This window comes from Mus pahari, chromosome 5, assembly GCF_900095145.1.
Source record: "Mus pahari chromosome 5, PAHARI_EIJ_v1.1, whole genome shotgun sequence".
Lineage (NCBI taxonomy): Eukaryota > Metazoa > Chordata > Mammalia > Rodentia > Muridae > Mus > Mus pahari.
In genome coordinates, this window is record NC_034594.1 from 139,464,560 (window position 1) to 139,476,145 (window position 11,586).

At 49.5% G+C, this 11,586-nt stretch overlaps 1 protein-coding gene across 1 annotated transcript in view; it reads left to right on the forward strand.

Annotated features, from left to right (window-relative positions):
* Positions 1–8,552: 8,552 nt before the first annotated feature.
* The window catches only part of Fam78b (family with sequence similarity 78 member B), an 82,901-nt gene continuing 79,867 nt past the window's right edge, over positions 8,553–11,586 (forward strand). The window contains exon 1 of the mRNA XM_021198008.2: positions 8,553–8,927. Coding sequence (XP_021053667.1) covers positions 8,665–8,927 — 263 coding nt within the window. The 5' untranslated portion in view covers positions 8,553–8,664. The remainder of the gene's footprint in view (positions 8,928–11,586) is intronic.

Genomic DNA, 11,586 nt, shown 5'->3' on the forward strand with positions numbered 1-11,586 from the left:
TGTTGACCCCGGGTATTTGCTCTGTACCAGGAAGCTAACAGAAGTAGTAAACCACCCATCCTCTCATCTCTCCTTTGTCTTCTCCTTCTAGCCAGTCTTTTCCCATTCTCTAAATTCATGTTCATTTCTCTAAGAACACGTAGTCTCATCTTTGGGGAAAAAAAAAACTGGGTCTTAAATTCTTTCAGTAAAGGTCACTGAATAAGGGTGTGTCAGGGGTGAGACAGGACAACTCCTATGGAAGAGTCAGAACCCTCAGCAGGTCACCAAGTAACTGTCCATTCTTTCCCTGTGACAGAGCAGGTGGGAAGCTAGAGACAGCCATGAAGGCAGATATTTTTAATTATGAATGCAAACAAGGGGACTGGGGCTTCCAAAGGAGTACATATAACTGCTGATTCTCTGTGAACTGAAAGACTCAAAGCCTCTGAGACACAGTTCCCCATTACTGGTCCCAGTGCTGAGCTGTGGTCCTATTTTAAGATACAATCAATTGTGCTTCGAACATTTTAGGGAAACAGCATGGATTTTTCCCTGCAGCTCTGCGGGAGGGCTGTGAAATAGAATTGCCATGTGTGGCCCGCTCCTGGCTTGTCTCGCTTTGGTGCAGGAGTCTGGGTGCTGCCCTCACTTTCCCCAGAAAGTGTGAACACTAATGTTATTTCACCTCCACTGTGGGTGATCCTTATTGAACTGATCAAGGTAAAATTAGTTTTTAGTCCTGTAAATACAATACTTAATTTGAAGAGAATCTCAGGTTTTCTCTTTCCCCTCTGTATTATTTCTTTTTCCTGTATCTACTGCTCATTTCCTTTATTATAATGTGTTTTGGGTTTTTCTTTCTGTTCATAAATCAATAGTCTGCAGCAGTAAAAAAATATAATTACATACATCAATGGTAAGGTTCACAAAGATTGCCGTTCTTACATTGTATTTACTTAGCCTAGACTGAAGTCTGTGTTGTATTTTTTTTTTCTAATAGAATCTCACAGAGACTAAGACCTAGCCCAGGCTGTCCACAGATTTCCAACAATCCTCTTGTTCTGTAGTCCCAAGAGCTGGGGTTACAGGTGAGAGCCACAATACCCAGTGTTGCATTGTCTAAGTGAACCAGGCAAAGGTTTCCTAAAGGTCACCTAACCAGTGCCTCCTTTATATGTGTGGTTTCTCCAGACGCTGGTTCTTGGCACAATTTGGGTGGTGGAGCCCAGGAGCATGCAACCTCAGACCCACACAAGTGGGCAGTATTTGTGAATCCGAAGGCAAGCAGAAGGGTCCTGTGCGCAAGGGAAAGTTCTGAGATCTTCTATCCATCCAGATAGTGGGAGCATGTCAGAAGTGAGATGGGGCCACATCTCTAGAAGGTGTCAGATACTATGTGGGTTGCGAGGTCCCGACTCATTCATTTATTTGAGAAGTATTTGTGAGTGCCTACTGTGTGCCCACCATTGTTTTGAAGGCTAGAGAAGCAATGGAAGAAAGATCAATATAGTTTCCTACCATCACAGAGTGTGTAAACTTTTGAGAAAGACAAGTCATAGTTAAATAACCAAACAAAGGAATAAGCACTCACAAGACAGCTGAGGTGGGGAAGGGGAATGGGGACTTCAGGAGCTCCCAATAATGGTTCCCAGCTGGGTCTGGGAAATCAAAAGGACAGTTACATTTGTGAGCTGAGCTTTAATAAAGCTTGAGTTAGCCAAGTGAAGGACAGAGTCCTGGAGTCAGAGATTGGAAAAGACAAGAAGGAGGGATAAATGATCCAGCAGGAAAGGGACCCTCCACAAAGCCCCAGGGGACAGAAGCAAGCGGCTTGACTCGGTCAGTGAGGTGAGAGAAGAAGAGCATCCAAATGGACTAGAGAAGATGGTGCCTGGAGAGGCAGAAAAGCAGCCAGGGGCCACGTCAGCAAGGATCTCATCATAGCCCTGACTCTCGGAGGTCCCCACAGCAGTGGGAAATCATTGAGATGGATTTGTAGGTGTTTTTTCAAAATGTATGATGTGATCTTATTGGATTTTTCAAAAAGACACTTGTCAGTTCCAGGATTTAAAAACAAAACAAAACGAAAACAAAAACAAAAACAACAACAACAACAGTAGTTGGGGAGGACTGGATATAGCACAGTGTCTGTTGTGCAATTGTGAGGACCTTATTTCAGATGCCAGGACCCATGGAAAGAGCAGGAGATGTCAGCACATATCTGTAATCTCAGTACTATAGAGGCAGAGACTGACAGATCCCTGGAGCTCACTGGCCAGTCAGTCCAGCCAAATCAATGAGTCCAGTGAGAGACTCTGTCTCAAAAAATAAGGTTGAGAGCAACTGAGAAACACACCCACCAGTTGACCTGTGGCATTCCATGTATACATACTCATACATGTGCAAACACACACACACACACACACACACACACACACACACACAGCAGTTTTAGGGCACCTGAGAAAGAAATGTGGAAAAACCAACAAAATGTCTTAAAAGAGTCAGAAAGGAGCCTGCTCCTACACAAAAGGGTGATGGGGACTGCAACCAGGACCAGAGGCTCAAATGAGCACTGGATCTGTGAGGCTCAAGGTCAGGATCAGCCTGAAAATGAGGTTGCTCTGGTATGGCTAAGACTCAGAGGAGTGGGTGGCCTCCTATTTCTTCTGCCAATGTCGAGCAGGTCCAAAGGTGTCGTTTCTGAGCTCCGAGCTGGGAAACCTAAAGCTAACTCTCACCTCCTGATCAATGAAGAGGAGCCATGGTGATGCACACTTAGCCCACAGTTAGTCAATGTTTGTTTGGAAAATGTAACAGTGCAGGAAGAAGAGCGGAGTCACAAGATTGGAGAGTGTGAATAGCCAACGGGAATTTAACGAAGGCATCTACCTTCTGCTGGGGTTGTCTACAAATCTGGGTCTATTTGCAAGTGGTAAACTCACCTCAGGCCACATCTGCATAGCCAGTTTATAGCTTACCCCTTCAAGTTTGAAAACAATAAAAGGAAAAGATAGAGGATCTGTTGTTGGGAGACCACCACTGTGGTAATCTGATCACTCTTGACGCTCCTACAGGCAGGGGTTGGGCATTTTCCACTCATCCACAGCTCACATTGCCCAACATAGTCAATGGAAACAATGGTCACAAGCAAGCAACCTCCACAGAGTATGATGTGAACATGCAGAGGGCCTAATCAACATGGCCTAGCCAACATGGAAAAGGAGAATGAGGGATCTAGGTTGGTTTAGTTTCAATACTGAGGAGAGACACTGGGAGCCTCAGCCAGAAATGGTTGTCAAGGGAGACTCTGGCTGGCTTGGGGGTGGGGAACACGCAAGACACTCACAACAATCATAGTCAAATCCGATATCATGTGTAAAAGTCCTGAAGACTCCAGGAGACCCCCTTAGGAAATGTGGAGGACAGGAGGAAAGTAAGGGAGTCAGAAGCTGAAGGAAATGAACAAGGGGTGGGACCCTGGACTTGGAAGAAGGAAATAATATCACTGTAGTGATAAGGACTACGAAGAAAGACTTTCCAGTGTGTCAGAGATGGGACCTTTGACAGCACGGAGAAGCCAGAGCATATCTCCATGGGCTTTACAGAACCTAGCCCAAAGCTGTCAGACTATTCGAAGCAGTCCTGTATCTCAGGCTAAGAGATTTGGTAATCCTGCTTCTATGATCGTGGTCCATGCTGAGCTTCTTAACCTATCTGGAAGAAGATCTGGTCATTCCGATCCTAAAGTCACAGTCAACCAAGTAATAAACCTACAGGAAATGGCCTCCCTTACTGTGTACCCTTGCGACTGGAAGCCTCATCCAGCCTCTGGCCTGGCTTCAGGCCATCTCAGCCATGTTGTAACCCATCTCCGTTTTTAACAGTTTCAGAGGCGATTCTTCAACTTTTGGCAGTCTGTCCGACGGTTTCTGGAAATCCTTGACAAGGTCAATGAGAAGACAGGCCTCTCTGACCCATAATTTCTAAGAAGGCCTGCTTTGGCAGGCTGAGTAATGACTCAATTGATAGGGTAAGTCAAGCCAGAGATCTCCCTCTTGTAAAAAGTCAGAGCACAGGGTCACTGCAGCTGAGGCAAACAGGCTGGAGTCCCTCAGTGTGTGCTGGAGGGCCCTAGCTAGGGAACTGAAGACTTCTGTCCTATCCCAAAACATCAAAAGCTCAGAGTACAAAGAAGTATCTGTGCTGCACCCCGAGAACAAGTGCCAATGACATTACTCATAAGGAATGGCTGTTATCAAGGTCTTGTCATTGGGTTTTTTCCAACTTCTGGTACTCAGAACTGAGAATCCTTTGGACTATGTGCAGTGCTTAAAGACAAAGGGCATCAATTAACATCAGACAAGCGTGCTGAAAACGCAGTGGGATGGGAAAGACTCAGGGCCCCAATGCATCGTTGCTGTAGGCAATAAGACAGCTTGCAGGGCTTGTAGGGCAGGGCTGGGAAATAAAGTTTCATCAGACTTCCAAGACTAGAAAGTTGTCAAATGCTCATTGAGGACTGAACTGGGTGGCAGAGCATAATGGTGCATTTTCCTGAGGAAGGAACTGCCTCCTTCAGGAGATTAGTGTGAGCAAACAACTATGAACAGCATGAAGGCAGCGAGCCAAGGCAGGTGTGTGGTGCTGCCAGAGGCAAGGGACACTCGTGTGAAAAGGTGGAAGAGGGGCTAGGCATAACTAGGAGCATGGCGCTTGCCTGGAGTGTGCCAGTCCTAGGGTAGATCACTAACACCAGGAAACGGGGAACAAGAAACACAGAATAGCCTCACGGAGAAGCTGCTGAACTTGTAAACACTTCATCTGCCCTACAGGCCTAGGTGCACTGGCATTTGACGACAAACAGTTGGGAAGGGTAACTGTCCCCAGTCAGTGACCTGAAAGGTGGATGCCATGATGTAATTTGCTGAGATGTGAATCCGAATGGGCTTCCAGGAGGCTGGTAGAGTCCAAGCCAGTCGTATATATCCAGTGGGTGGACCTCACTGAACACCTAGCATTTATGTCTCCAGACAGCTTGGCTCACTCTTCTCATTGTCATTTACACAGTAAGTCTCAGGCTGGCTTTTTTTTTTTTTCTTTTTCTTGAGGACTCTGGTGATAATGCAGATAATAAGGTAACAATGCACTGTAACGAAGTAAGTTTATTTTAATTGCAAACTTTATGTAAATACCTTTAGAAATTGTCATAGCCCCACGTTTATTTAAGATCCATTAAGTCTGAAAGGATCCTTTACATTTTATGACTATAGTTTACTATATTTTATGGTTGAAATTGTCGTGGCGACACTCATGATTCCAGAGATTCACCAAGGTCGTGAGTAAAGTCATCAAGGGAGTCACTGATCAAAGGCTGTAGATAATATATTTTATTGACACTCTACTAGATACAACAAAGTTAAGTTTTGAAAATAAAACATATTCTCCCTTACACATTTCTCCTACATGTTGGAGACAGTTAACGTACCTTCTCCATGTATGGCCGCTTGGCTTGTACCAGAAGACAATGGAGATTTTTATCCACACAACTGCAGACTGACCAATTATTCAAATGAGAAAGATAACCTAATTCTCCAGCTGGATGTTTTTCTTTCCGCCTATCTCTTAGAAGATAATAACCACTGAAACCCAAACTCTGGCTTCCTCCCGCAAACCGTCTCTTGAGCATCTCCAGCTGAACGCGATTTGACTCCCAACCTCAACATGTTCCTACCTTTGTCTTCATCTGACCACATGCATTTCATCACCAAAGCTGGAAAACTCAATAGTTGGCCCCGACCTTCCTCTGACACTAATCAATCACTGAGTGAATCAAATTTACCTCCTAATGACTCTCAGATGCAGCCAGGTCTCCGGAGCCCCATAGCTCTACCCTAACTCAAGGCCAAATCATGTCAATCATGGACCCTGAAATCTTGCCTATTTCTAGTCTCCACATTGGTAGCGAGCCATCTCCCACCACCTCGAACTGAACCTTGCGTTCGCTGACTTCCTCTGAAGATCAACAACTAGTTTGGGGACAGAGATTTGACGTCCGTTGCCCACATGTAATGTTGAGAAACTCTTTCACTAGCGGCTGGTTTTCCGAGTGTGCCCAAGCTCTTTCACACCTCTACACATTTTGCTTTTCACAAACCCATCTCTGTCTCATCCTCGAATGCTTCTCTTCTCGGCCAGTCTCAATCAGTCCTCAGGATCTAATTCAAATGTCACTGTCTCAGTAGAGCCATCTATAATTCTCATGGCTCTCCTGTCTGGCCTCCCATGACACTGCATATCCGTTTCTATTACATCAGCAGCACAGTTGACTGCAACAACTTGTTAAAAGGTTTATCTTCTCGAGTGGATCATGAATGTTGGTTCAACTCCGAGTTGCTAGTACCTAGCACAATACTTGGCTCTTGCCATGCCACCAGGAAGTGTTTGCTGAATAAAAGGACCAGTGATGGAGGCCTGCAGCTACATCATAAAGTGAGCCATGTCATCAAAGAAGGAGATTGCTTTTTTTTTGTGAATTATAAAGTGAAGCCAGCGTGTCAGAAAAGGTAAGACAAGGATGAAGGCTGCTTTTAGAACTGCCTTTTAGAACTTTAGCAATTCATCTGTCCTAACTAAAGACTGTCCCCAGCAGTCTTGTGTGGCCTGTTAGAGGAGTTCACACTTGAGTACCAGATCCAGCTCAATGATCGTGAGGGAAAAAAGTTAAAAGAAGCTGCTGGCTCTGAACTATGAGAGAAGACATGTAATAAAAATTTATCTGATAAATATTCTTCCTATTTGACACCGAAAACACAATAACACATGTAGCAGATACATGGAATGGAATGTGCAGTCCATCTGTGGCGTCATCTGGAGAGCATAGATAGGTGCCTCTTCGTCAAGGTTTCACTCTGACACAGCTGGTAGGAAATGACTATGTGCTGGTTAACACGCACCTTCTGGAGAAGCAAAGACAAGAAAAGGTCCCTAAGATCCCCAGATTTCTACAGGGATTAGGGTTTCCTACAAATTGGCGCCTTGACTTTGTAGGATCAAGTGGTTATTCTTTAATCCTCCCGGGTTCCATAAAGCCCTGAACTTCTGCTTAACAGACCTTAGTAACATTGGGAGGATAGCTTAGCTGATGATTCCACTAAGTACAACTTGTTTAAGGATGCAAGACATTCAAAAGGCAGTGTTTCTCAGGGAGCTCCAATCCCCTACATACACACACACACACACACACACACACACACACACACACACACACACTGTGTGTTGTTCTGATAAGAGTATTTTCAGAGGTTGTGGAGGGGTGATATGAAAACAGGCCATGAGTAGGCTGAGCTGCTGCCTCGACTAAACACTGGCATTTGGGGTGATTTTGTGTCAGCCTCCAAGGGGATTTCTCAGATATCACTCTCAATACCGTGGTGCAAAATAAATAAATAAATAAATAAATAAATAAATAAATAAATAAATAAAAAGCTTCTACTAGACTAGAGGAAAACGCGGGCCAGTGAACGAGGTAGTAAATCTATTTCATGTCACTGCTGGAGGTCACACCCAACTCTAACAAACTATATCACAAATAATGATACATCTCAGCTGAAGCTGCTTCTCCAACATCTCTCCTCCCGCAGCCCATACCCCACTGTGGTTCCCTCTATACTCTGAACCGCGCCGCGCCCTCCCGGCCCCACCCATCCCAATAAGCAGGGTCCAGCATCTGCACCCGACTCTCACCCGCGGGGCGCCACCTACCGGGGTCCCAGCCCCGCCCAACCCCACGTGCCGGGCCCCGCCCCGGGAGCTAGCGGCCCTTTAAACACCCCCACCCTTGCACACTAACCCCCCCCCCCGGACGGCAGCCGAAGAGGGACAAACTCATGGCGTACAGCCAGTCTCTTCCGCGGAGCTTGTCCCCCCCGTAGCCCTAGCCCACTGGGCTCTCCGCCCGGGGCGACGGTCCCCTGGCGCCCCCCACACGCCCCCGCAGCCGGATGCGGGAGTGTGGGCGCTGTCCGGCTCCAGGGCGGGGCGGGAGGGAGCGCGGTCTCAGCCGCCGCCGCCTGTCTCCGCCTGCCGCTCGGGCCGCCCGCTCGCCCGCCGCTGGGTGCGCTGCACGCGGGGGGCAGCCGCGGTGCAGCAGAGGTTCATGCAGCGGCCGGCGGCGGCGGCGGCGGCGGCTGCTGCTGCTGCTGCCACCGCGGAAACAGACAGACCGGGCGCTGCCGCCGCCACCCTCCCGCAGCCCCATGCCGCCGCCGCCGCCTCCTCTTCCTCCTCCTCCTCCTCCTCCTCTCCGGCGAAGGGCGGGGGGCTCCGGCCCAGGGTGGGCACCACTACTCGCAGCGCCGCTCCCCTCCCTGCCCTCCGCCGGGGCGCGGGAGCCGGCGAGAGCGCCCGCCGCCTCCTAGGAGCGCACGCTCCGCGCGCCCTTGCTGGAGCGAGGAGGCGGGCGTGGGCGGGCGTCGGGGCAGCCGCGACCCAGCGCGCGGAAAGGGGAGGGGGCTTCCCCGGAGGATGCCCCGCGGCGGCGGCTCCTCGCTCTTAGGCGCTAGCTGAGCTGGACCGGGAGCGAGCGGCGCGTCGCCATGCCGGCGTGACGGGCGCCCGCGGCTGCCCGCGCCGGGCCCCCGCGCTGCCCCACGCCGCGCCGCGCCGGCGCCGGGCGGCAGGATGGGCTGTATCCAAAGCATCACCTGCAAGGCGCGGATCCGGCGCGAGAACATCGTGGTGTACGATGTGTGCGCCACCATCGACCAGTGCCCCACGCGCATCGAGGAGACCTCGCCCATCGTCCTGCGCTACAAGACCCCTTACTTCAAAGCCTCGGCCCGTGTGGTCATGCCCCCCATCCCCCGCCACGAGACCTGGGTGGTGGGCTGGATCCAGGCATGTAACCAAATGGAGTTCTTCAACACCTACAGCGACCTGGGCATGTAAGCGACCGGCCACGCCACGCGGCGCGGGAGCGGGGTCCTGGCCCCTTTCTCTGCTCTCCATTCTGAACCCCCTCCCCAACCCCTCTTACCGTTGCCCCCATCTCTTTCCGAACCTTCCTCCTGCCTCCCCACCCACCTCCCTCCTCCCTGCGCTTTTGTTTCAGTGACAGGGCGGGTGACGGGAGGCTCCTCGCGAAGGCATTTTCTCGTGCTTTGCTTCTGACTTCCTCAGAGAGGCGAGGAGAATAGTGAGGGGCAGGAAGAACGCGACTGGGAGGGTTCAAGAGGCAAAGATGGGATGATTGTCGATTGTCGTGGGAGTTTGGGGGAGCAGTCTGTATTTGTGGGTCTCCCCGGGAAGTTTGGGGAGAGGAGTGGAGTGCCGGGGGCGCATGGGCTGTGTCGTGCGTCTTTTGGAGAAAATCAAGCTGGCTTGGAAGAGAAGGTCCAGGGTGTAGGAATGGGAGTTAGAGGTTCTGCCATTGCCCCCCAGGCCAGCGAGCCTAAGGGGCATCTCTGCCTGGAATCTCTAGATGGGCAGAAAGCCCCTCTAGCTATGCGCCCCGAGGATCAGTTCTGGGGCGGTGGGGAGCTGGAAGGCACCGGATGCTCCCGGGGCACGAGAAACTAGTGGCCTTGTGCTAGCAGCCGCCTGGTGTAACACGAGGTGTTTCTTAGGCTCCAGGAAAGGATGAGTTCCCCTCATCTGTCTAGGGTCTTTACTTTGCAAAACTTTCCTAATTGAGGCGCTGGAAGGGATTCCCAGGCGCCCACCGCCTATCCAGTCGGCTGGCTGGGAGCTCTCCAACTTCCTTCAGCAGCGCCGGTTAGTGCGCGCTGAGGGTTTGGCAGCTGCGGTGCACCTAGATCGCCAGGGCTCTGCGGCCGCCAGGGGCGGACATCCTGCCCTGGAACCACACTGGCTTTGAGAGGTCATGTTCTGGACTTTTTTACCTACTAGATTTTCATCTGTCCTCCCGTCCCCTTTCGGAACTAGACTCCGTGTACTTGGTCACTGCGTTTGGCTTGGAGATTTGGGGCCTGTATTCTACTTACTATTACAATGTCAGTCTAGAACACCCTAATTAGCTTGTAGCCTGTAGGGAAACCCCTTTTCTGGAAACTCAACCTCATTTCATTTCTTAATCTAAAACTGTGGCACTCTCAAGGTTTACCTATTTGATAGGGATGTGGGATGGGGGAGTTCTCATTTTAAAAGGTCAAAGCATCTTTTCAGCAGCAGTTTTCAGGCTTTTTTTCTTGCACTCCGGGAGCATGTAAGTTAACACTAGTCATAGGTGCTAAGAGGAATTTTGACAGATTGTTTTGTTTCCTTTTCCTCCCAGAGTTTGCACTTTGCTCCTTAAGCTAAAAGCTCAGGAGAGAGAGAGAGAGAGAGAGAGAGAGAGAGAGAGAGAGAGAGAGAGAGAGAGTTAGTTAGTGGTGAAGAAATGCAAAGCCAGCTTTGCAATATGCCTGTGCACACTGTGTTCTTGTCTTTCTGGAAATGAGAGAAATGGGGGACATATTTTGGGTAAATCATGCCACCAAAAAAGACACAACCTGAAAAGAGTGGTTGGAACTGTTGGCTTGTTTGTTTGCTGGGGGCTTTTTGAAACTCATTCTTTCCGGCCAAGTAAGAAAGCCTGGCGGGGGAGGGTATCTGTCTCATCGTGGGGCAGTCTGGGGAAGGAGTTGCTTAACCTTGCTGGGGCAGTCACAAAGCCTGAAACCCCTAGTAAAGGAAGCCTGGGGGGGGGGGAGCTGGGCAGAAGCAGCGCCCCACCCATCTTTCTCATGACTACACGGGAGAGCCCTCTGTGGCCTCAAGACCCTTGTAAATCAGTAAATAGGAGACATATAGAGAGATATGTAGATATAGATATTCCTTCCATAAAATATAAAACATTTTCTGCCAAAGGAGTCAGGTTGAGCTGTACACAGACATGATAGTAGAGCTTCCTTGTCTCTAGGGGAGGGTGTGTCCGTTTTTGAACCAGTTTTCACAGGCATGAATTCCTAACAATACATTCTCCTGTTATACCTTGCTTGCACTGGAGGTTTGGAAAGATTTTGTTTGTTTCATTTAACTGCTACTTTCAATATTTCAAGATTGCTGGTTCCCGTGTTGTTGGGGAAGGGAAGCAAGAATAGTCCCCAAGAAATCATAAATTGCATTATTATAGATCTGTATCCAGAGTCGATCTCCCTCTTTGTGGTTGTAATAATTGCTATGTGTTTAGGGCCACTTTGGAGCCTAGATTTTACTGAACCAGTTTCTACAGAATATTTATGCTCTGAAAACTTTGCCAATATAAACTTTTTAATGGGAACTCGTGTTGCATAGCAGTCACCGCAGGCTGCCCGTTGTTGCGTCTACTTTAGCCAGTACTGTGAGTGGCAGACCCTGCAGCCTGGTGTTCACACCTATACAGTGAGTGGCAGACCCTGCAGCCTGGTGTTCACACCTGTACAGTGAGTGGCAGACCCTGCAGCCTGGTGTTCACACCTGTACAGTGAGTGGCAGACCCTGCAGCCTGGTGTTCATGCCTGTGCAGTGAGTGGCAGACCCTGAAGCCTGGTGTTCACACTTATACAGTGAGTGGCAGACCCTGCAGCCTGGTGTTCATGCCTGTGCAGTGAGTGGCAGACCCTG